Raw genomic sequence first — 22,926 nt, 5'->3', positions numbered from 1 at the left:
CTGTGGTTCTGATTGTTATGAGTTGATAGATTACTGACTAGCATGCACTTTTAACCTTTTAACTACAGTTCATACGGACCGGCTTGCTGAGTGTGCATCTGTTCTTTAAGAGTAATTAACCAGATAATAGTGGACAGGATGTTAATGACAATGGGATGTTAATGACATAGAGGATGTTAATGACAATGGGATGTTAATGACATAGAGGATGTTAATGATAATGGGATGTTAATAGTTTAGATTCCCAGGGAGTTCTTCTCTCTACTGGCTGATGGTGTGGTGCATGGAATGTAGCTCTCAATGCATTTTAATATTGAAGGGAACATTTTGTATTTTCTAAAGATTGTTTTGCCACCCTGAAAAAACCCATGTGCAGCAGGCTAAGCATGCCAGAGGATCAGGAAAAACGCACAGCTGAAAATATTAGCTGATTAAATTACTATCATTGAATATCAAACGTTAAATGCAACTCTCCTACGGTCATTTGGTGATGTTGAGAAATCTGACAGATGGCAGAAGTGTAATCAGTCTCATCTCCTAGATTGTGTTCCACCGTAGACCAAAAGGGGGCAGGAGAGAGCACAGACGCTATCCTTTCGCTTTCCATGAGTCTCCACATACCAGCCTCCTCTCACTCACTCACCAGCAAGCAGCCCGTATAGTGATGCTGCTGCACCTGTCTTCAGCGCTCTCTTCTGAATCATCACGGATGTTGAATGGAATATTTTGACGTCAATTATTTCTAATTGGTCTTAAAAGTTCTAAGAACGCCGACGGTCAATATTAGATGACGCGTCATTTTGCGAGCATGTGGTTTTCTTCTGACTGACGCGTATCGCCTGCGGTATTTTAGTACCACCAGTATTTTTGAAAGTGGACAGAAAAGCATGGACTAATTGTTGTGATTATTTTCCATTCATGATGGGACTATTCAAACTTTATTTTTTGTACAGTATATTTGCCATCTTCCCAGGTGAGCTAAACGTCTGCATTTTGTTACGCAATTATGTTGACTGATTTCCCATAGCTGTCATGTTTTGATTTTAGTATGTTACTGTGACGTGGTATCAGTTGATAACTGAATGAATGCAATTCTTAATTTTCATGTTTTACAATCATTTTACCATTTTGGCTGTGTAGGAAGTTGTAACCTATCAGAATGGAGGTTTGCAGGCTTAGTTTCGCAGCATTACATCATGATAAAGCAGCAATAGCCGGCTGCGCTGTGTCCACACCAAGGTGTCGGGCTGCCGGTCGCTGTTCATGGTGCTGAACTAACGCTATCTCTGCCGCTGCCGGACTCTTTCTATCTTTCCGGTCTCTCTCGTCCAGCTCTAGGCTTTGGGGTCGACCCTGCCCTCCACATCAACGTATTCGATGAACTGAAGTTGGGAGAGTCTCACGCTGGAGTTTTTCAAGTTCAGGGGTTCCACAATGAGAGCAGAGCCTTTCTTTTCCAAGGTAAGACCCAACAACTGTATTTGACCCATATCTATGCATTTCTCCCACAGGGAGGCAGGTAGCCTAGTGGTTAGAGGCAGGTAGCCTAGTGGTTAGAGGCAGGTAGCCTAGTGGTTAGAGGCAGGTAGCCTAGTGGTTAGAGGCAGGTAGCCTAGTGGTTAGAGCAGGGAGCTTAGTGGTTAGAGCAGGTAGCCTAGTGGTTAGTGGCAGGTAGCCTAGTGGTTAGAGCGTTGGACAAGTAACCGAAAGGTTGCAAGATCAAATCCCCAAGGTGAAAATCTATCTTTCTGCCCCTGAACAAGGCAGTTAACCCACTGTTCCTAGGCCGTCATTGAAAATAAGAATTTGTTCTGAACTGACTTGCCTAGTTAAATAAAGGTTAAACATATTACTCTCACATTGTACTTTGATCTTGTTTACGTTTGCACGTGCGACTAATCTTCTGTTATGCCATAAGACATTGAGTTCAAATTGCCTACACACATGTTAAAAAGCAGGTAGCTTATTGAGTTACAATCAGTAGGTCTACTACTAGGATGGACGTTTGGTCTTGACGTTTCACCCAAAGCGTGATAAAGCATTAACATTATCCTAGGCCTACTGTATGACGATAATAGATAACCCCGTCATAATAGATAACACCGTCATAATAGATAACACGATCATAATAGATAACCCCGTCATAATAGATAACCCCGTCATAATAGATAACACCGCCATAATAGATAACCCCGTCATAATAGATAACACCGTCATAATAGATAACACCGTCATAATAGATAACATCGCCATAATAGATAACCCCGTCATAATAGATAACACCGTCATAATAGATAACACCGCCATAATAGATAACCCCATCATAATAGATAACACCGCCATAATAGATAACACCGTCATAATAGATAACACCGTCATAATAGATAACCCCGTCATAATAGATAACACCGTCATAATAGATAACACCGTCTACCGTCATAATAGATAACACCGTCATAATCGATAACACCGTCATAATAGATAACACCGTCATAATAGATAACCCCGTCATAATAGATAACACCGTCATAATAGATAACACCGTCTACCGTCATAATAGATAACACCGTCATAATAGATAACGCCGTCATAATAGATAACACCGTCATAATAGATAAACCCGTCATAATAGATTACCCCGTCATAATAGATAACGCCGTCATAATAGATAACACCGTCATAATAGATAACACCGTCATAATAGATAACACCGCCATAATAGATAACCCCATCATAATAGATAACACCGCCATAATAGATAACACCGTCATAATAGATAACACCGTCATAATAGATAACCCCGTCATAATAGATAACACCGTCATAATAGATAACACCGTCTACCGTCATAATAGATAACACCGTCATAATCGATAACACCGTCATAATAGATAACACCGTCATAATAGATAACCCCGTCATAATAGATAACACCGTCATAATAGATAACACCGTCTACCGTCATAATAGATAACACCGTCATAATAGATAACGCCGTCATAATAGATAACACCGTCATAATAGATAACCCCGTCATAATAGATAACCCCGTCATAATAGATAAACCCGTCATAATAGATTACCCCGTCATAATAGATAACGCCGTCATAATAGATAACACCGTCATAATAGATAACGCCGTCATAATAGATAACACCGTCATAATAGATAACACCGTCATAATAGATAACACCGTCATAATAGATAACACCGTCATAATAGATAACACCGTCATAATAGATAACACCGTCATAATAGATAACACCGTCATAATAGATAACACCGTCATAATAGATAACACCGTCATAATAGATAACACCGTCATAATAGATAACCCCGTCATAATAGATAACACCGTCATAATAGATAACACCGTCATAATAGATAACACCGTCATAATAGATAACACCGTCATAATAGATAACACCGTCATAATAGATAACACCGTCATAATAGATAACCCCGTCATAATAGATAACCCCGTCATAATAGATAACACCGTCATAATAGATAACACCGTCATAATAGATAACCCCGTCATAATAGATAACACCGTCATAATAGATAACACCGTCATAATAGATAACACCGTCTACCGTCATAATAGATAACACCGTCATAATAGATAACACCGTCATAATAGATAACACCGTCTACCGTCATAATAGATAACCCCGTCATAATAGATAACACCGTCATAATAGATAACACCGTCATAATAGATAACCCCGTCATAATAGATAACCCCGTCATAATAGATAACACCGTCATAATAGATAACACCGTCTACCGTCATAATAGATAACCCCGTCATAATAGATAACACCGTCATAATAGATAACACCGTCATAATAGATAACCCCGTCATAATAGATAACCCCGTCATAATAGATAACACCGTCATAATAGATAACACCGTCATAATAGATAACCCCGTCATAATAGATAACACCGTCATAATAGATAACACCGTCATAATAGATAACACCGTCTACCGTCATAATAGATAAACACCGTCATAATAGATAACACCGTCTACCGTCATAATAGATAACCCCGTCATAATAGATAACACCGTCATAATAGATAACACCGTCATAATAGATAACACCGTCTACCGTCATAATAGATAACACCATCTACCGTCATAATAGATAACCCCGTCATAATAGATAACACCGCCATAATAGATAACACCGTCTACCGTCATAATAGATAACACCATCTACCGTCAATAATAGATAACACCGTACCGTCATAATAGATAACACCGTCATAATAGATAACCCCGTCATAATAGATAACACCGTCATAATAGATAACCCCGTCATAATAGATAACACCGTCATAATAGATAACACCGTCATAATAGATAACACCGTCATAATAGATAACCCCGTCATAATAGATAACACCGTCATAATAGATAACACCGTCATAATAGATAACACCGTCATAATAGATAACACCGTCATAATAGATAACACCGTCATAATCGATAACACCGTCATAATAGATAACACCGTCATAATAGATAACACCGTCATAATAGATAACACCGTCATAATAGATAACACCGTCATAATAGATAACACCGTCATAATCGATAACACCATCATAATAGATAACACCATCATAATAGATAACACCGTCATAATAGATAACACCGTCATAATAGATAACACCGTCATAATAGATAACACCGTCATAATAGATAACACCGTCATAATAGATAACACCGTCGTGGCCTGGTGCCGGGCTGCAGTGAACTATGGGCAGCGACATTATTGTTTCAGTCTATAAATGACAGACTATTTATCCCAATCCTTTGAGTGGATCAACAAAACAAAGATCCAGAATAGAAATCCCAATCCATACAGAAGTTTTTCATTCTGCCATTCAGCTGTCCTCATATTGTGACTTCTAATCCCATGTCTGGAGTTGTAGGTTTAGTAAACACTGGCATACCACATCCCCCGCAGCAGGTTATAGTGCCCCCCCCTCCACCCCACCCCCAGATATAGTAGGCCTTGAATGACAGTAAATTAGCTGTCAGACTGCAACATTTCTGCTCATCCTCATTGAAAATGTGTAGAGTAGCATGATTAGCTATAAAACTGCATGACAATATGTATAGAATTGCAGGAATTTAGCTTTAAAAATGCTAAATTCTCTCAGCCTAATTGCAAAATGTGTACAATAGCATGATTAGCTATAAAACTGAAAATGTTTCTCTCTGACCCATGGCAATATGAATTGCAGAAAGTTAGCTATAAAACAGCAACATTTTCTCCTAGCCTCATGGCAAAATGTGTAGAATGTGTTTGTGTGAGGGAGAGTTTTATTTATTTTCATCTTCCACAAGAGTCTCTGTTTCTTTCATTCAGACTTTCTGTGAGTTTCTCTCTCTGATGTCTCCAAACTGAGGGTGTTGATCTTGAGTTTCTCTCTGATGTCTCCAAACTGAGGGTGTTGATCGTGAGTTTCTCTCTGTGATGCCTCCAAACTGAGGGTGTTGATCGTGAGTTTCTCTCTGTGATGCCTCCAAACTGAGGGTGTTGATCATGAGTTTCTCTCTGTGATGCCTCCAAACTGAGGGTGTTGATCGTGAGTTTCTCTCTCTGATGTCTCCAAACTGAGGGTGTTGATCGTGAGTTTCTCTCTCTGATGTCTCCAAACTGAGGGTGTTGATCTTGAGTTTCTCTCTGATGTCTCCAAACTGAGGGTGTTGATCTTGAGTTTCTCTCTGATGTCTCCAAACTGAGGGTGTTGATCGTGAGTTTCTCTCTGTGATGCCTCCAAACTGAGGGTGTTGATCGTGAGTTTCTCTCTGTGATGCCTCCAAACTGAGGGTGTTGATCTGGAGTTTCTCTCTCTGATGTCTCCAAACTGAGGGTGTTGATCTGAGGTTCAGTGGCTGTGGCTGAGCTAGCAATGCAGACCGCCCCCCCAGAGCAGAAAACAGGGCTGAAAACTGCCTTTGTGCCGAAGCTTAAGTCATTCATTTAATTTAATAGGCATCTTTTATGTTTCACACTGACTCTCTTGCACAGGCTCAATGTACACTCACTGGACTCTAACCACACACACACACACACACACACACACACACACACACACACACACACACACACACACACACACACACACACACACACACACACACACACACACACACACACACACACACACACACACACACACACACACACACACCTTTGCATATGCTGCTGCTGCTCTCTGTTTATTATCTATGCATAGTCACTTTACCCCGACCTACATGTACGTATTATCTATATTACCTCGACTAACTCGTACCCCTGCACATTGACTCAGTCCTGGTACCCCTTGTATATAGCCTCGTTATTGTTATTTTCTTCTGTTACTATTTTTACTTTAGTTTATGTAGCAAATGTTTCTTAGTTACTTTTTTACAACTGCATTGTTGGTTAAGGGCTCGTAAGTAAGCAGTTCACCGTAAGGTTTACACCTGTTGTTTTCGGCGCATGTGACAAATACTATTTGATTTGTAGGCCTTTTATCCACAGTAGCAGTAGCAGTACCAGTACCAGTACCAGTAGCAGTACCAGTAGCAGTACCAGTACCAGTACCAGTAGCAGTACCAGTACCAGTAGCAGTAGCAGTAGCAGTAGCAGTAGCAGTAGCAGTACCAGTACCAGTACCAGTACCAGTAGCAGTCCATGTTTTTGTTGAGGCTATGAGAATCAGAATGAAAGGCAGAATGGAGTGTTCAACCCCTTTGTTATGACAAACCTAAATAAGTTCAGGAGTAAAAATGTGCTTAACAAGTCACATAATAAGTTGCATGGACTCAGTCTGTGTGCAATAACAGTGTTTAACATGATTTGTGAATGATTACCTCATGGCTGTACCCCACACATACAATTATCTGTAAGGTCCCTCAGTCGAGCAGTTCATTTCAAAGATAGATTCAACCACAAAGACAACATTGTAGTTACTCTACAATACTAAACTACTTGACAGAGTAAAAAGAAGGAAGCTTGTACAGAATAAAAATATCCCAAAACATGCTTGCAACAAGGCACTAATACTGCAAAATAAATGTGGCAAAGCAATTCACTTTTTTTCTTGAATACAACGTGTTATGTTTGGGGCAAATTCAATACAACATATTACTGAGTACCACTCTCCATATTTTCAAGCGTAGTGGTGGCTGCATCATGTTATGGGTATGCTTGTAATCGTTAAGGACTGAGGAGTTTTTCAGGATAAAAAAGAAACGGAATGGAGCAAAGCACAGGCAAAATCCTAGAGGAAAACCTGCTTCAGTCTGCTTCCGAACAGACACTGGGAGATGAATGAACCTTTCAGCAGGACCATAACCTAAAACACAAGGCCAAATATTCACTGGAGTTGCTTATCAAGAAGACAATAAATGCTCCTGGGTGGCCGAGTTACAGTTTTGACTTAAATCTGCTTGAAAATCTATGGCAAGACTTGAAAATGCTTGTCTAGCAATAACCAATTTGACAGAGCTTGAAGAATTCTGAAAAGATTAATGGGTAACTAAGGTACAATCCAGGTGTCCAAAGCTCTTAGAGACTTGCCCAGAAAGACTCACAGATGTATTTGCTGCCAAAGGTGATTCTAACATGTATTGACTCAAGGGTGTGAAACTTATGTAATTTATATATTTCTGTATTTCATTTGCAATAATTTTGCAAACATTTCTAAAAACATGTTTTCAATTTGTCATTATGGGTTATTGTGTGTAGATGGGTGAGGAAAAAAAATATTGAATCCTTTTTGAATTCAGGCTGTAACACAACAAAATGTGGTATGAATCAAGGGGTATGAATATTTTCTGAAGGCACTGAATATATGATTCAAACAACTCAGGAATGAGAGGAATTGTAGCCAGTGTCTCTGCCTGCAGAGTGCTGTCTGTGTGTGTGTGTGTGTCCATACAGGAACATCCTACCACTGTTCTCCCTTCTCCTCTCTCCCAGAATTCTAGGCTTTCACAAGGATTAGATGGATCCCATTATGGTATATCCTTCAACTACATCTATTCATCTATTATAGAAATTATATTTCCTCTCTCGTGTACAATTATAACCCACCTGTTCCCTTGATGCCTTCATAGAGATCATTGAAAGTTATCATCATAGATATATGGAATCCAGAGGTGAAAGAGGATTCTACACCTGCCAAAGAATAGGACATGAATTTCATCAATCCCATCAGGTTTCATATCAGAAACAAAGTCAGTGTGTCCCTCAACCCTGCTGAGTGAGTGAACCCTCCCTGTACAGATGTAGGATCATAATATGAGCAAGTTTGCTACAGCAGGAAAACAATCCTGTAGTAGTAGGATTATAATTAATGGACATTTTCGTAGGGGTTGATACATTTTTCGTAAGGGAAAATCAAGTCTGAAATTTCAAAGTGGAAATTACAAACTTCAGAATCCTTTTTAAACCTCAAATACACTACAAGTAAAACATTTCCTGCAACAGGGGGTTCAAATTAAGATCCTACACCTGTACCTCTCTATGCTGACTGGATGCTCTCTCTGTTCAGTGCAGCAATCAGGTTGCTGCTTACTCATCACCCCAATAGAGACTGAATCTGCAACAGCACAGCAGGACAGGATGCCGTTAGTGTAGTGTTGTCGGCCCTACGTGTGTGTGTGTGTGTGTGTGTGTGTGTGTGTGTGTGTGTGTGTGTGTGTGTGTGTGTGTGTGTGTGTGTGTGTGTGTGTGTGTGTGTGTGTGTGTGTGTGTGTGTGTGTGTGTGTGTGTGTGTGTGTGTGTGTGTGTGAGAATGTAACACACATACACATGAGATGCCATTCCTGTGCCCATTGCCAAGCTCTGTGTGCCAACCAGACAGAAGGGCAAGAGGCCTAACAGTGGTAGCAACATTAGTCATAGAACATATATCCATGATGCATTGGGTAACAGGAAGCAGAGATTAAAGGCCTATATGTTGGAAACAGTTCTGAGATAATTTTGTTATGTATCCCAGAGAGGTACATTAGAAGTGATGTGTTCCAGAGAGGTACATTAGAAGTGATGTATCCCAGAGAGGTACATTAGAAGTGATGTATTCCAGAGAGGTACATTAGAAGTGATGTGTTCCAGAGAGGTACATTAGAAGTGATGTATTCCAGAGAGGTACATTAGAAGTGATGTGTTCCAGAGAGGTACATTAGAAGTGATGTATTCTAGAGAGGTACATTAGAAGTGATGTATTCCAGAGAGGTACATTAGAAGTGATGGATTCCAGAGAGGTACATTAGAAGTGATGTATTCCAGAGAGGTACATTAGAAGTGATGTATTCCAGAGAGGTACATTAGAAGTGATGTGTTCCAGAGAGGTACATTAGAAGTGATGTATTCCAGAGAGGTACATTAGAAGTGATGTGTTCCAGAGAGGTACATTAGAAGTGATGTATTCCAGAGAGGTACATTAGAAGTGATGTGTTCCAGAGAGGTACATTAGAAGTGATGTATTCCAGAGAGGTACATTAGAAGTGATGTATTCCAGAGAGGTACATTAGAAGTGATGTATTCCAGAGAGGTACATTAGAAGTGATGTATTCCAGAGAGGTACATTAGAAGTGATGTATCCCAGAGAGGTACATTAGAAGTGATGTGTTCCAGAGAGGTACATTAGAAGTGATGTATCCCAGAGAGGTACATTAGAAGTGATGTTTCCCAGAGAGGTACATTAGAAGTGATGTTTCCCAGAGAGGTACATTAGAAGTGATGTATTCCAGAGGGGTACATTAGAAGTGATGTTTCCCAGAGAGGTACATTAGAAGTGATGTATTCCAGAGAGGTACATTAGAAGTGATGTGTTTCAGAGAGGTACATTAGAAGTGATGTGTTCCAGAGAGGGACATTAGAAGTGATGTGTTCCAGAGAGGTACATTAGAAGTGATGTGTTCCAGAGAGGTACATTAGAAGTGCATCATTAAGTGGTAGAAGTAATAACTTAGATCAAATGTTCTATCAGAACAAGATGTGATCTGGTTTAATCTGACCACTTGAGATTGAAACAGGATGATATTTCTCCAATGAATTGGTCTTATTTTGTAAAAGTGAGTCATCCTGTCTTCTAAGTGCTCTCTGTCCTCCTCTCTCTCCCTGTTGCTCCCTCTGTCTCTCTGCCAGGCTGTAGAAATCTGCCGTGTTCATTCCCCTGCTTTAATTCAACGCTATGTGGAGTTGAGACACTTGTTTCCTGTGTAATGGCTACGTGTCATGAATCATTCAACTGATTTAAATAGATACACACGCATATGCACGCACACAAGCAGACACACACACACACGCATGCACGCACGCACACACACACACACACACGTTGGTTCCTGTGACCAAATCCATGGCATGTATCTTGATAAATCAAACTTTTACACCCCAAACTTGATAAAAACACAAGGCAGCATTTCCTTGTCATGAATCATCTAGATGTAATCCCACGACTGCATGGCCAAGCACGACTCCAGCACCATCACTAAGTTTACTGACAACACAACAGTGTTAGGCCTGATCACCGACAACGAGAAGACAGCCTATAGGGAGGAGGTCAGAGACCTGGCAGTATGGTGCCAGGACAACAACCTCTCCCTCAATGTGAGCAAGACAAAGGAGCTGATCGTGGACTACAGGAAAAGGAGGTCTGAACAGGCCCCCATTAACATTGACGGGCCTGTAGTGGAGCGGGTCGAGAGTTTCTTGTTCCTTGGTGTCCACATTACCAACGAACTATCATGATCCAAACACACCAAGACAGTTTTGAAAAGGGCACGACAACACCTTTTCCCCCTCAAGAGACTGAAAAGATTTGTCATGGGTCTACAGATCCTCAAAATATTTTATAGCTGCACCATCGAGAGCATCCTGACCGGTTGCATCACCGCCTGGTATGACAACTGTTCGGCATCCGACCATAAGGCTCTACAGAGGGTAGTGTGTATGGCCCAGTACATCACTGGGGCCAAGCTTCCTACCATCCAGGACCTATATACTAGGCGGTGTCAAAGGAAGGCCCAAAAAATTGTCAAAGACTCCAGTCACCCAAGTCATAGACTGCTCTCTCTGCTACCGCCTCTGCAAGTGGTACCAGAGTGCCAAGTCTAGGACCAAAAGGCTCCTTAACAGCTTCTACCCCCAAGCCATAAGACTGCTGAGCAATTAATCAAATGGCCACCCGGACAATGCTGCTACTGGCTGTTTATTATCTATGCATAGTCACTTTACCCCTACCTACATATACGAATTCTCTCGACTAACCTGCACCCCCCACATTGACACGGTACTGATACCCCTGTATATAGCCTCGTTATTGTTATGTTATTGTGTTACTTTTTATTTTATAAAATTTTATACTTTAGTTTATTTAGTAAATATTTTCTTAGCTCTATTTGTTGAACTGCATTGTTGGTTAGGGGTTGTAAGTAAGCATTTCACGGTAAGGTCTACGCCTGTATCCAGAGCATGTGGTTAATCGTTTGATTTGATCTCTCTCTGTCCATGGTTGATGCTGTGGTTTATAGTTTTCTCAGGGAGAGAACTAACTAGTATTGTGATGATGGCTGCAGGCTGGTACAAGTGTGTGTGTGTTTGTTTGTGTGTGTCCCCAGGCTGTGGTTCAATACAGCAGAGACAGAGTGTCTGACAGAAGGCCAGGCAGCAGGAACAGGAGAAGCCCTGAAAAGGAGAAAGAGGGACCTGGAAAGCCCTGAAATGAGGCCAGTCCCTCTGAGGCACCAGACAGGCTGGCTGTGTGTGTGTGTGTGTGTGTGTGTGTGTGTGTGTGTGTGTGTGTGTGTGTGTGTGTGTGTGTGTGTGTGTGTGTGTGTGTGTGTGTGTGTGTGTGTGTGTGTGTGTGTGTGTGTGTGGAGCTTCTTATCTCTTCTCTCTGCTTGCTGTATTGATCTATATCACTACAACACTAACTGTAACCCAGGACAAATTGACAGGATTTGTGTATGAAAGAGCGTGTGAAAGAGAGAGACAGAGAGAGACAAGAGTGTTGTAATGTACTTCCTCCCTCCCCCATCATCCACAGGTTAAGTCTTAAGAGGACAGTGGGGTAAAATAAAATAGACCGTATGGTGCAGATTAGTAGTAATCTCCATGAATCTGAACCCTCTGACTGGGTGTTAAACCATTTCAACATTCATGAGAAACATACAGATGTTGTATCTTCATTTGACCAGTTTCTCAAAGCACGAAAATAATCCTGCAGCAACAGGAAATGTGAATTATTATCTTGTTTATAAACAATATACATTTTTGTAGGGGTTCTAACATTTTTAGTTTGGATAAATCAAGTCTGAATATTTTAAAGTGGATATTACAAACTTTAGAAGCCATTTTAATCCTTGAATACACTACAATTTGCATTTCCTGCTCCACAGGAAAATGATCTGCAACAACAGAGTGATAAAATGTCAGATATTACAACTGTAAAATGGGCACACATTCAAGTCCCCTGTTCTGGTGAAAGCTGCTGAAGTCTTACTATTGTTTTGCAGATTTCTACACAGTGTGAGATGCACATTCAAGTCCCCTGTTCTGGTGAAAGCTGCTGAAGTCTTACTATTGTTTTGCAGATTTCTACACAGTGTGAGATGCACATTCAAGTCCCCTGTTCTGGTGAAAGCTGCTGAAGTCTTACTATTGTTTTGCAGATTTCTACACAGTGTGAGATGCACATTCAAGTCCCCTGTTCTGGTGAAAGCTGCTGAAGTCTTACTATTGTTTTGCAGATTTCTACACAGTGTGAGATGCACATTCAAGTCCCCTGTTCTGGTGAAAGCTGCTGAAGTCTTACTATTGTTTTGCAGATTTCTACACAGTGTGAGATGCACATTCAAGTCCCCTGTTCTGGTGAAAGCTGCTGAAGTCTTACTATTGTTTTGCAGATTTCTACACAGTGTGAGATGCACATTCAAGTCCCCTGTTCTGGTGAAAGCTGCTGAAGTCTTACTATTGTTTTGCAGATTTCTACACAGTGTGAGATGCACATTCAAGTCCCCTGTTCTGGTGAAAGCTGCTGAAGTCTTACTATTGTTTTGCAGATTTCTACACAGTGTGAGATGCACATTCAAGTCCCCTGTTCTGGTGAAAGCTGCTGAAGTCTTACTATTGTTTTGCAGATTTCTACACAGTGTGAGATGCACATTCAAGTCCCCTGTTCTGGTGAAAGCTGCTGAAGTCTTACTATTGTTTTGCAGATTTCTACACAGTGTGAGATGCACATTCAAGTCCCCTGTTCTGGTGAAAGCTGCTGAAGTCTTACTATTGTTTTGCAGATTTCTACACAGTGTGAGATGCACATTCAAGTCCCCTGTTCTGGTGAAAGCTGCTGAAGTCTTACTATTGTTTTGCAGATTTCTACACAGTGTGAGATGCACATTCAAGTCCCCTGTTCTGGTGAAAGCTGCTGAAGTCTTACTATTGTTTTGCAGATTTCTACACAGTGTGAGATGCACATTCAAGTTCCCTGTTCTGGTGAAAGCTGCTGAAGTCTTACTATTGTTGTGCAGATTTCTACACAGTGCGAGATGCACATTCGAAGGTCTACACCTTCTGTTTATTTTCAATCAACTAATCCACATTTATTCAGCTTGAGTCCGTGTCCCACCTTGTCATTTCTGATTGGTTGAATTGCGTTGTCTTCTGTGATGTTGTTTATTGAAATATTGAATGCCTTGAATTATTTTGCGCCTACTTCTACTGTATGTTAGAGAGTGTTCTGTGTGAGCGTTGTGAGATAGTGGTCCTTATGACATCACCACCCAACCGCTCCATATGGACACTTGTCAATGAAGGACTGACAGCTGGCTATTGAACAGATACTGTTATAGACAGGGAGCATGAGGATAGGCTTCTCTCTCGCTCTCTCTCTCTCTGTTCTTTCTGTCTGCTTTCTGATGATAGATGGAGAGAGGGAGGGAGGGGGACAGAGAGAGAATGGCTGTTGTTCCTCAATCAGAATGGTCACATGTTAGCTCACTGTGTACTGCTGTTGAGAACAGCAACCTCCCCCGACCACTACGATCATCTAAATGTCCTCATCAGCTATGTGTTACACAGTTGAGTATTTTAAAGTTGAGTTTAAAACAAATGACAGTATCATAATCAACTGTAGGGCCATGTCCCCCAGTACGTAATGTGGTAGTACATACTGTACCTATGGTAGAACATACTGTACCTATGGTAGTATATACTATATATATGGTAGTACATACTGTATTTATGGTAGTATATACTGTATCTATGGTCGTATATAATGTATCTATGGTAGTAAATACTGTATCTACGGTAGTAAATACTGTATCTATGGTAGTAAAAACGGTATCTATGGTAGTATATACTCTATCTATGGGACATACAGTGCATTTGGAAAGTATTCAGACCCCTTGACTTTTTCCACATTTTGTTACGTTACAGCCTTATATTAAAATTGATTAAATAAAAAATCTATCTATACATGATACCTAATAATAACAAAGCGAAAACAGGTTTTTAGACATAAAAAAAAAACAGAAATACCTTATTTACATAAGTATTCAGACCCTTTGCTGTGAGACTCGAAATTGAGCTCAGGTGGATCCTGTTCCATTGATCATCCTTGAGATGTTTCTACAACTTGATTGGAGTCCACCTGTGGTAAATTCAATTGATGGGACATGATTTGGAAAGACACATACCTGTCTATATAAGGTCCCACAGTTGGCAGTGCATGTCAGAGCAAATCCCAGCCATGGGATCAAAGGAATTTTCCGTAGAGCTCTGAGACAGGATTGTGTCGAGGCACAGACCTGGGGAAGGGTATCAAAACATTTCTGCAGCATTGAAGGTCCCCAAGAACACAGTGGCCTCCATCATTCTTAAATGGAAGAAGTTTGGAACCACCAAAACTCTCCCTAGAGCTGGCCTAGCGGCCAGCTAGGTCAGGGAGGTGACCAAGAACCCGATGATCACTCTGACAGAGATCCAGAGTTCCTGTGTGATGATGGGAGAACATTCCAGAAGGACAACAATCTCTACAGCACTCCACCAATCAGGCCTTTATGGTAGAGTGGCCAGATGGAAGCTACTCCTCAGTAAAAGGCACATGACAGCCCACTTGGAGTTTGCCAAAAGGCACCGAAAGGACTCTCAGACCATGAGAAACTAGATTCTCTGGTCTGATGAAACCATGATTGAACTCTTTGACCTGAATGCTGAGCGTCACGTCTTGAGGAAACCTGGCACCATCCATACGGTGAAGCATGGTGGTGGCAGCATCATGCTGTGGGGCTGTTTTTCAGTGGTAGGGACTGGGAGACTAGTCAGGATCGAGGGAAAGATGAACAGAGCAAAGTACAGAGAGATCATTGGTGAAAACCTACTCCAGAGCGCTCAGGACCAGAGACTGGGGCGAAGGTTCACCTTCCAACAGGACAACGATCCTAAGCACACTGCCAAGACAACTCAGGTGTGGTTTTGGGACATGTCTCTGAATGTCCTTGAGTGGCTCAGCCAGAGCCCAGACTTGAACCCGATCGAACATCTCTGGAGAGACCTGAAAATAGCTGTGCAGTGACGCTCCCCATCCAACCTGGCAGAGCTTGAGAGGCTCTGCAGAGAAGAATGGAAGAAACTCCCCAAATACAGGTGTGCCAAGTTTGTAGCGTCATACCCAAGAAGACTCTAGGCTGTAATCGCTGCCAAAGGTGCTTCAACAAAGTACTGAGTAAAGGGTCTGAATACTTATGTAAATGTGATATTTCAGTTTTTTATTTTTAATACATTTGCAAACATTTCTAGAAACCTATTTTTGCTTTGTCATTATGGAATATTGTGTGTAGATGAGACGGGAAAAAAACAACTGAATCAATTTTAGAATAACGCTGTAAAGTAACAAAATGTGGAAAAAGTGAAGGGTCTGAATACTTTCCGAATGCACCGGATAGACCACATTGTTTTCTCCCCAGTTATTTTGAACCTGTTCTCACCAGCTGTAGATGCTGTGTTTATGTCGTACAAGACCATGAACATCTAACACACACACACACACACTCCCTTCATCTCTTATTGATGGTTCCATTAAAGGAGCGTAGATGTCTGAGGAGAGGATAGAGGGAGGTGAGTTGAGGATAGAGGGGTGGAAGGATGGAGCGATAGGTTCGGCCGAGGGAGAACAAAAGGCAGCCAGAGATCAGGGCTCTCCCGTGGTTCCAATCCCTTCTCTCACTCTCTCTGTAGATACACTGGAAGTAAGGTGTTGTATCCGCGGTTAAAGGGAGCAGGGTTCTGTTCCTTTTCAATATGGAACACAACAGTGTACAGGATAGAATGTGGAATAGATGGTTTATTGACATGAGCTCAAAGGGTAGCAACCATGTGACCTTCCTCATCAAGGTTAAAGGATTGTACATGACAATAATTAACCAATATAACCACAGCTCTAAAACTGGGGACATACAGTATAACATCTCTGTCCCTGTGAGTGATGATGGTTTCAGTCTCAGAAACATACAGTATAACATCTCTGTCCCTGTGAGTGATGATGGTTCCAGTCTCAGAAACATACAGTATAACATCTCTGTCCCTGTGAGGGATGATGGTTCCAGTCTCAGAAACATACAGTATAACATCTCTGTCCCTGTGAGGGATGATGGTTCCAGTCTCAGAAACATACAGTATAACATCTCTGTCCCTGTGAGGGATGATGGTTCCAGTCTCAGAAACATACAGTATAACATCTCTGTCCCTGTGAGGGATGATGGTTCCAGTCTCAGAAACATACAGTATAACATCTCTGTCCCTGTGAGTGATGATGGTTCCAGTCTCAGAAACATACAGTATAACATCTCTGTCCCTGTGAGTGATGATGGTTTCAGTCTCAGAAACATACAGTATAACATCTCTGTCCCTGTGAGTGATGATGGTTCCAGTCTCAGAAACATACAGTATAACATCTCTGTCCCTGTGAGTGATGATGGTTCCAGTCTCAGAAACATACAGTATAACATCTCTGTCCCTGTGAGTGATGATGGTTCCAGTCTCAGAAACATACAGTATAACATCTCTGTCCCTGTGAGTGATGATGGTTTCAGTCTCAGAAACATACAGTATAACATCTCTGTCCCTGTGAGTGATGATGGTTTCAGTCTCAGAAACATACAGTATAACATCTCTGTCCCTGTGAGTGATGATGGTTCCAGTCTCAGAAACATACAGTATAACATCTCTGTCCCTGTGAGTGATGATGGTTCCAGTCTCAGAAACATACAGTATAACATCTCTGTCCCTGTGAGTGATGATGGTTTCAGTCTCAGAAACATACAGTATAACATCTCTGTCCCTGTGAGTGATGATGGTTCCAGTCTCAGAAACATACAGTATAACATCTCTGTCCCTGTGAGTGATGATGGTTTCAGTCTCAGAAACATACAGTATAACATCTCTGTCCCTGTGAGTGATGATGGTTTCAGTCTCAGAAACATACAGTATAACATCTCTGTCCCTGTGAGTGATGATGGTTCCAGTCTCAGAAACATACAGTATAACATCTCTGTCCCTGTGAGTGATGATGGTTCCAGTCTCAGAAACATACAGTATAACATCTCTGTCCCTGTGAGGGATGATGGTTCCAGTCTCAGAAACATACAGTATAACATCTCTGTCCCTGTGAGTGATGATGGTTCCAGTCTCAGAAACATACAGTATAACATCTCTGTCCCTGTGAGGGATGATGGTTTCAGTCTCAGAAACATACAGTATAATCTCTGTCCCTGTGAGTGATGATGGTTTCAGTCTCAGAAACATACAGTATAACATCTCTGTCCCTGTGAGTGATGATGGTTTCAGTCTCAGAAACATACAGTATAACATCTCTGTCCCTGTGAGTGATGATGGTTTCAGTCTCAGAAACATACAGTATAACATCTCTGTCCCTGTGAGTGATGATGGTTCCAGTCTCAGAAACATACAGTATAACATCTCTGTCCCTGTGAGTGATGATGGTTCCAGTCTCAGAAACATACAGTATAACATCTCTGTCCCTGTGAGTGATGATGGTTTCAGTCTCAGAAACATACAGTATAACATCTCTGTCCCTGTGAGTGATGATGGTTCCAGTCTCAGAAACATACAGTATAACATCTCTGTCCCTGTGAGTGATGATGTTTCCAGTCTCAGAAACATACAGTATAACATCTCTGTCCCTGTGAGTGATGATGGTTTCAGTCTCAGAAACATACAGTACAACATCTCTGTCCCTGTGAGGGATGATGGTTTCAGTCTCAGAAACATACAGTATAACATCTCTGTCCCTGTGAGTGATGATGGTTCCAGTCTCAGAAACATACAGTATAACATCTCTGTCCCTGTGAGTGATGATGGTTCCAGTCTCAGAAACATACAGTATAACATCTCTGTCCCTGTGAGGGATGATGGTTTCAGTCTCAGAAACATACAGTATAACATCTCTGTCCCTGTGAGTGATGATGGTTCCAGTCTCAGAAACATACAGTACAACATCTCTGTCCCTGTGAGTGATGATGGTTCCAGTCTCAGAAACATACAGTATAACATCTCTGTCCCTGTGAGGGATGATGGTTCCAGTCTCAGAAACATACAGTATAATCTCTGTCCCTGTGAGGGATGATGGTTCCAGTCTCAGAAACATACAGTATAACATCTCTGTCCCTGTGAGTGATGATGGTTCCAGTCTCAGAAACATACAGTATAACATCTCTGTCCCTGTGAGTGATGATGGTTCCAGTCTCAGAAACATACAGTATAACATCTCTGTCCCTGTGAGTGATGATGGTTCCAGTCTCAGAAACATACAGTATAACATCTCTGTTCCTGTGAGTGATGATGGTTTCAGTCTCAGAAACATACAGTATAACATCTCTGTCCCTGTGAGTGATGATGGTTCCAGTCTCAGAAACATACAGTATAACATCTCTGTCCCTGTGAGGGATGATGGTTCCAGTCTCAGAAACATACAGTATAACATCTCTGTCCCTGTGAGTGATGATGGTTCCAGTCTCAGAAACATGCAGTATAACATCTCTGTCCCTGTGAGGGATGATGGTTCCAGTCTCAGAAACATACAGTATAACATCTCTGTCCCTGTGAGTGATGATGGTTCCAGTCTCAGAAACATACAGTATAACATCTCTGTCCCTGTGAGTGATGATGGTTTCAGTCTCAGAAACATACAGTATAACATCTCTGTCCCTGTGAGTGATGATGGTTCCAGTCTCAGAAACATACAGTATAACATCTCTGTCCCTGTGAGTGATGATGGTTTCAGTCTCAGAAACATACAGTATAACATCTCTGTCCCTGTGAGTGATGATGGTTTCAGTCTCAGAAACATACAGTATAACATCTCTGTCCCTGTGAGGGATGATGGTTCCAGTCTCAGGAACATACAGTATAACATCTCTGTCCCTGTGAGTGATGATGGTTTCAGTCTCAGAAACATACAGTATAACATCTCTGTCCCTGTGAGTGATGATGGTTTCAGTCTCAGAAACATACAGTATAACATCTCTGTCCCTGTGAGGGATGATGGTTCCAGTCTCAGAAACATACAGTATAACATCTCTGTCCCTGTGAGTGATGATGGTTCCAGTCTCAGAAACATACAGTATAACATCTCTGTCCCTGTGAGTGATGATGGTTCCAGTCTCAGAAACATACAGTATAACATCTCTGTTCCTGTGAGTGATGATGGTTTCAGTCTCAGAAACATACAGTATAACATCTCTGTCCCTGTGAGTGATGATGGTTCCAGTCTCAGAAACATACAGTATAACATCTCTGTCCCTGTGAGTGATGATGGTTCCAGTCTCAGAAACATACAGTATAACATCTCTGTCCCTGTGAGTGATGATGGTTTCAGTCTCAGAAACATACAGTATAACATCTCTGTCCCTGTGAGTGATGATGGTTCCAGTCTCAGAAACATACAGTATAACATCTCTGTCCCTGTGAGTGATGATGGTTTCAGTCTCAGAAACATACAGTATAACATCTCTGTCCCTGTGAGTGATGATGGTTTCAGTCTCAGAAACATACAGTATAACATCTCTGTCCCTGTGAGGGATGATGGTTCCAGTCTCAGGAACATACAGTATAACATCTCTGTCCCTGTGAGTGATGATGGTTTCAGTCTCAGAAACATACAGTATAACATCTCTGTCCCTGTGAGTGATGATGGTTTCAGTCTCAGAAACATACAGTATAACATCTCTGTCCCTGTGAGGGATGATGGTTCCAGTCTCAGAAACATACAGTATAACATCTCTGTCCCTGTGAGTGATGATGGTTCCAGTCTCAGAAACATACAGTATAACATCTCTGTCCCTGTGAGTGATGATGGTTTCAGTCTCAGAAACATACAGTATAACATCTCTGTCCCTGTGAGTGATGATGGTTCCAGTCTCAGAAACATACAGTATAACATCTCTGTCCCTGTGAGTGATGATGGTTTCAGTCTCAGAAACATACAGTATAACATCTCTGTCCCTGTGAGTGATGATGGTTTCAGTCTCAGAAACATACAGTATAACATCTCTGTCCCTGTGAGGGATGATGGTTCCAGTCTCAGGAACATACAGTATAACATCTCTGTCCCTGTGAGTGATGATGGTTTCAGTCTCAGAAACATACAGTATAACATCTCTGTCCCTGTGAGTGATGATGGTTTCAGTCTCAGAAACATACAGTATAACATCTCTGTCCCTGTGAGGGATGATGGTTCCAGTCTCAGAAACATACAGTATAACATCTCTGTCCCTGTGAGTGATGATGGTTCCAGTCTCAGAAACATACAGTATAACATCTCTGTCCCTGTGAGTGATGATGGTTGCTGTCTCCTTCTCTATCAGAAACTGAGACTGGAAGGACAATCTATCCAGTAGCATTTTTTGTATCTCCATCTGTTCTTAACTGTCTTGCCTAGTTAAAAAAAGGTTAAATAAAAAATGTATTTCAATTAAGAGGTGTGCCTTGTTAAAAGTTAATTTGTGGAATTTCTATCCTTCTTAATGCATTTGAGCCAATCAGTTGTGTTGTGACAAGGTAGGGGTGGTATACAGAAGATAGCCCTACTAGGTAAAAAACCAAGTCCATATTATGGCTAGAGCAGCTCAAATAAGCAAAGAGAAACGACAGTCCATCATTACTTTAAGACATGAAGGTCAGTCAATCCGGAAAAGGTCAAGAACTTTGAACGTTTCTTCAAGTGCCGTCGCAAAAACCATCAAGCGCTATGATGAAACTGTCTCTCATGAGGACCGCTACAGGAAAGGGAGACCCAGAGTTACCTCTGCTGCAGAGGATAAGTTCATTAGTTACCAGCCTCAGATTGCAGCTCAAATAAATGCTTCACAGAGTTCAAGTAACAGACACATCTCAACATCAAATGTTCAGAGGAGTCTGCGTAAATCAGTCCTTCATGCAAAGAAACCAGTACTAAAGTGCTCCAATAAGAAGAAGAGACTTGCTTTGGCCAAGAAACACGAGCAATGGACATTAGACCGGTGGAAATCTGTCCTTTGGTCTGAGGAGTCCAAATTTGAGAGTTTTGGTTCCAACCGCAGTGTTTTTGTGAGACGCAGAGTAGGTGAACGGATGATCTCCGCATGTATGGTTCCCACCGTGAAGCATGGAGGAGGAGGTGTGATGGTGTGGGGGGGGGGGGGGGGGGGCTTTGCTGGTGACACTGTCAGTGAATTATTTGATCAATTCAAGGCACACTTAACCAGCATGGCTACCACAGCATACTGCAGCGAGACACCATCCCAACTTGTTTGCACTTAGTGGGACTATCATTTGTTTTTCAACAAGACAATGAACCAACACACCTCCAGGCTTTGTATGGGCTATTTGACCAAGAAGGAGAGTTATGGAGTGCTGCATCAGATGACCTGGCGTCCACAATCACCCGACCTCAACCCTATTAAGATGGTTTGGGGATGGGTTGGAGCGCGGAGTGAAGGAAAAGCAACCAACAAATGCTCAGCATATGTGGGAACTCCTTCAAGACTGTTGAAAAATTATTCCAGGTGAAGCTGGTTGAGAGAATGCCAAGAGTGTGCAAAGCTGTCATCAAGGCAAAGTGTGGATACTTTGAAGAATCTCAAATATAAAATATATTTTGATTTGTTTAACAAGAATTTAAGCTTTCTGCCAACATCAGATATGTCTATGTCCTTGGATTTTTTGTTGTTACTTACAACCCTTGGAGTAGGCTTGTCCAAACCTTTGACTGGTACTATATTTAGTTGGATAACCTGTATTACATAATGCAGTGTGTCCTAAATCTCTCCTCCAGTACCCACAGCCGTTACATTTATAGATCAACTCTATTATTAGCACCTGTTTGAACTACAGCGCTTGATGTTAAATTGTGGCCAACAACACTAAGATTCAGAGATCTTTCTCTCGCTCTGCTTTCTCTCTCTCTGCTTTCTCTCTCTCTGCTTTCTCTCTCTCTGCTTTCTCTCTCTCTGCTTTCTCTCTCTGCTTTCCCTCTCTCTGCTTTCTCTCTCTCTGCTTTCTCTCTCTGCTTTCCCTCTCTCTGCTTTCTCTCTCTCTGCTTTCTCTCTCTCTGCTTTCCCTCTCTCTGCTTTCTCTCTCTCTGCTTTCTCTCTCTCTGCTTTCTCTCTCTCTGCTTTCTCTCTCTCTGCTTTCTCTCTCTCTCTGCTTTCTCTCTCTCTCTGCTTTCTCTCTCTCTGCTTTCTCTCTCTGCTTTCTCTCTCTGCTTTCTCTCTCTCTGCTTTCTCTCTCTCTGCTTTCTCTCTCTCTGCTTTCCCTCTCTCTGCTTTCTCTCTCTCTGCTTTCTCTCTCTCTGCTTTCTCTCTCTCTGCTTTCTCTCTCTCTGCTTTCTCTCTCTCTCTGCTTTCTCTCT

At 41.6% G+C, this 22,926-nt stretch overlaps 1 protein-coding gene across 1 annotated transcript in view; it reads left to right on the top strand.

The window, feature by feature from the left end:
- The first annotated feature begins 648 nt into the window (after nt 1-648).
- Nucleotides 649-22,926, top strand: part of LOC120042988 (protein NEL-like) — an 85,586-nt gene continuing 63,308 nt past the window's right edge. Inside the window, exons 1-2 of the mRNA XM_038987711.1 lie at nt 649-973; nt 1,333-1,461. Of these exons, the coding sequence (XP_038843639.1) occupies nt 919-973; nt 1,333-1,461 (184 nt within the window). The 5' untranslated portion in view covers nt 649-918. The remainder of the gene's footprint in view (nt 974-1,332; nt 1,462-22,926) is intronic.

Source organism: Salvelinus namaycush, unplaced genomic scaffold, assembly GCF_016432855.1.
Source record: "Salvelinus namaycush isolate Seneca unplaced genomic scaffold, SaNama_1.0 Scaffold824, whole genome shotgun sequence".
Lineage (NCBI taxonomy): Eukaryota > Metazoa > Chordata > Actinopteri > Salmoniformes > Salmonidae > Salvelinus > Salvelinus namaycush.
The sequence above is the reverse complement of the archived record's forward strand: the minus strand, read 5'-3'. Positions and strand labels throughout refer to the sequence as shown.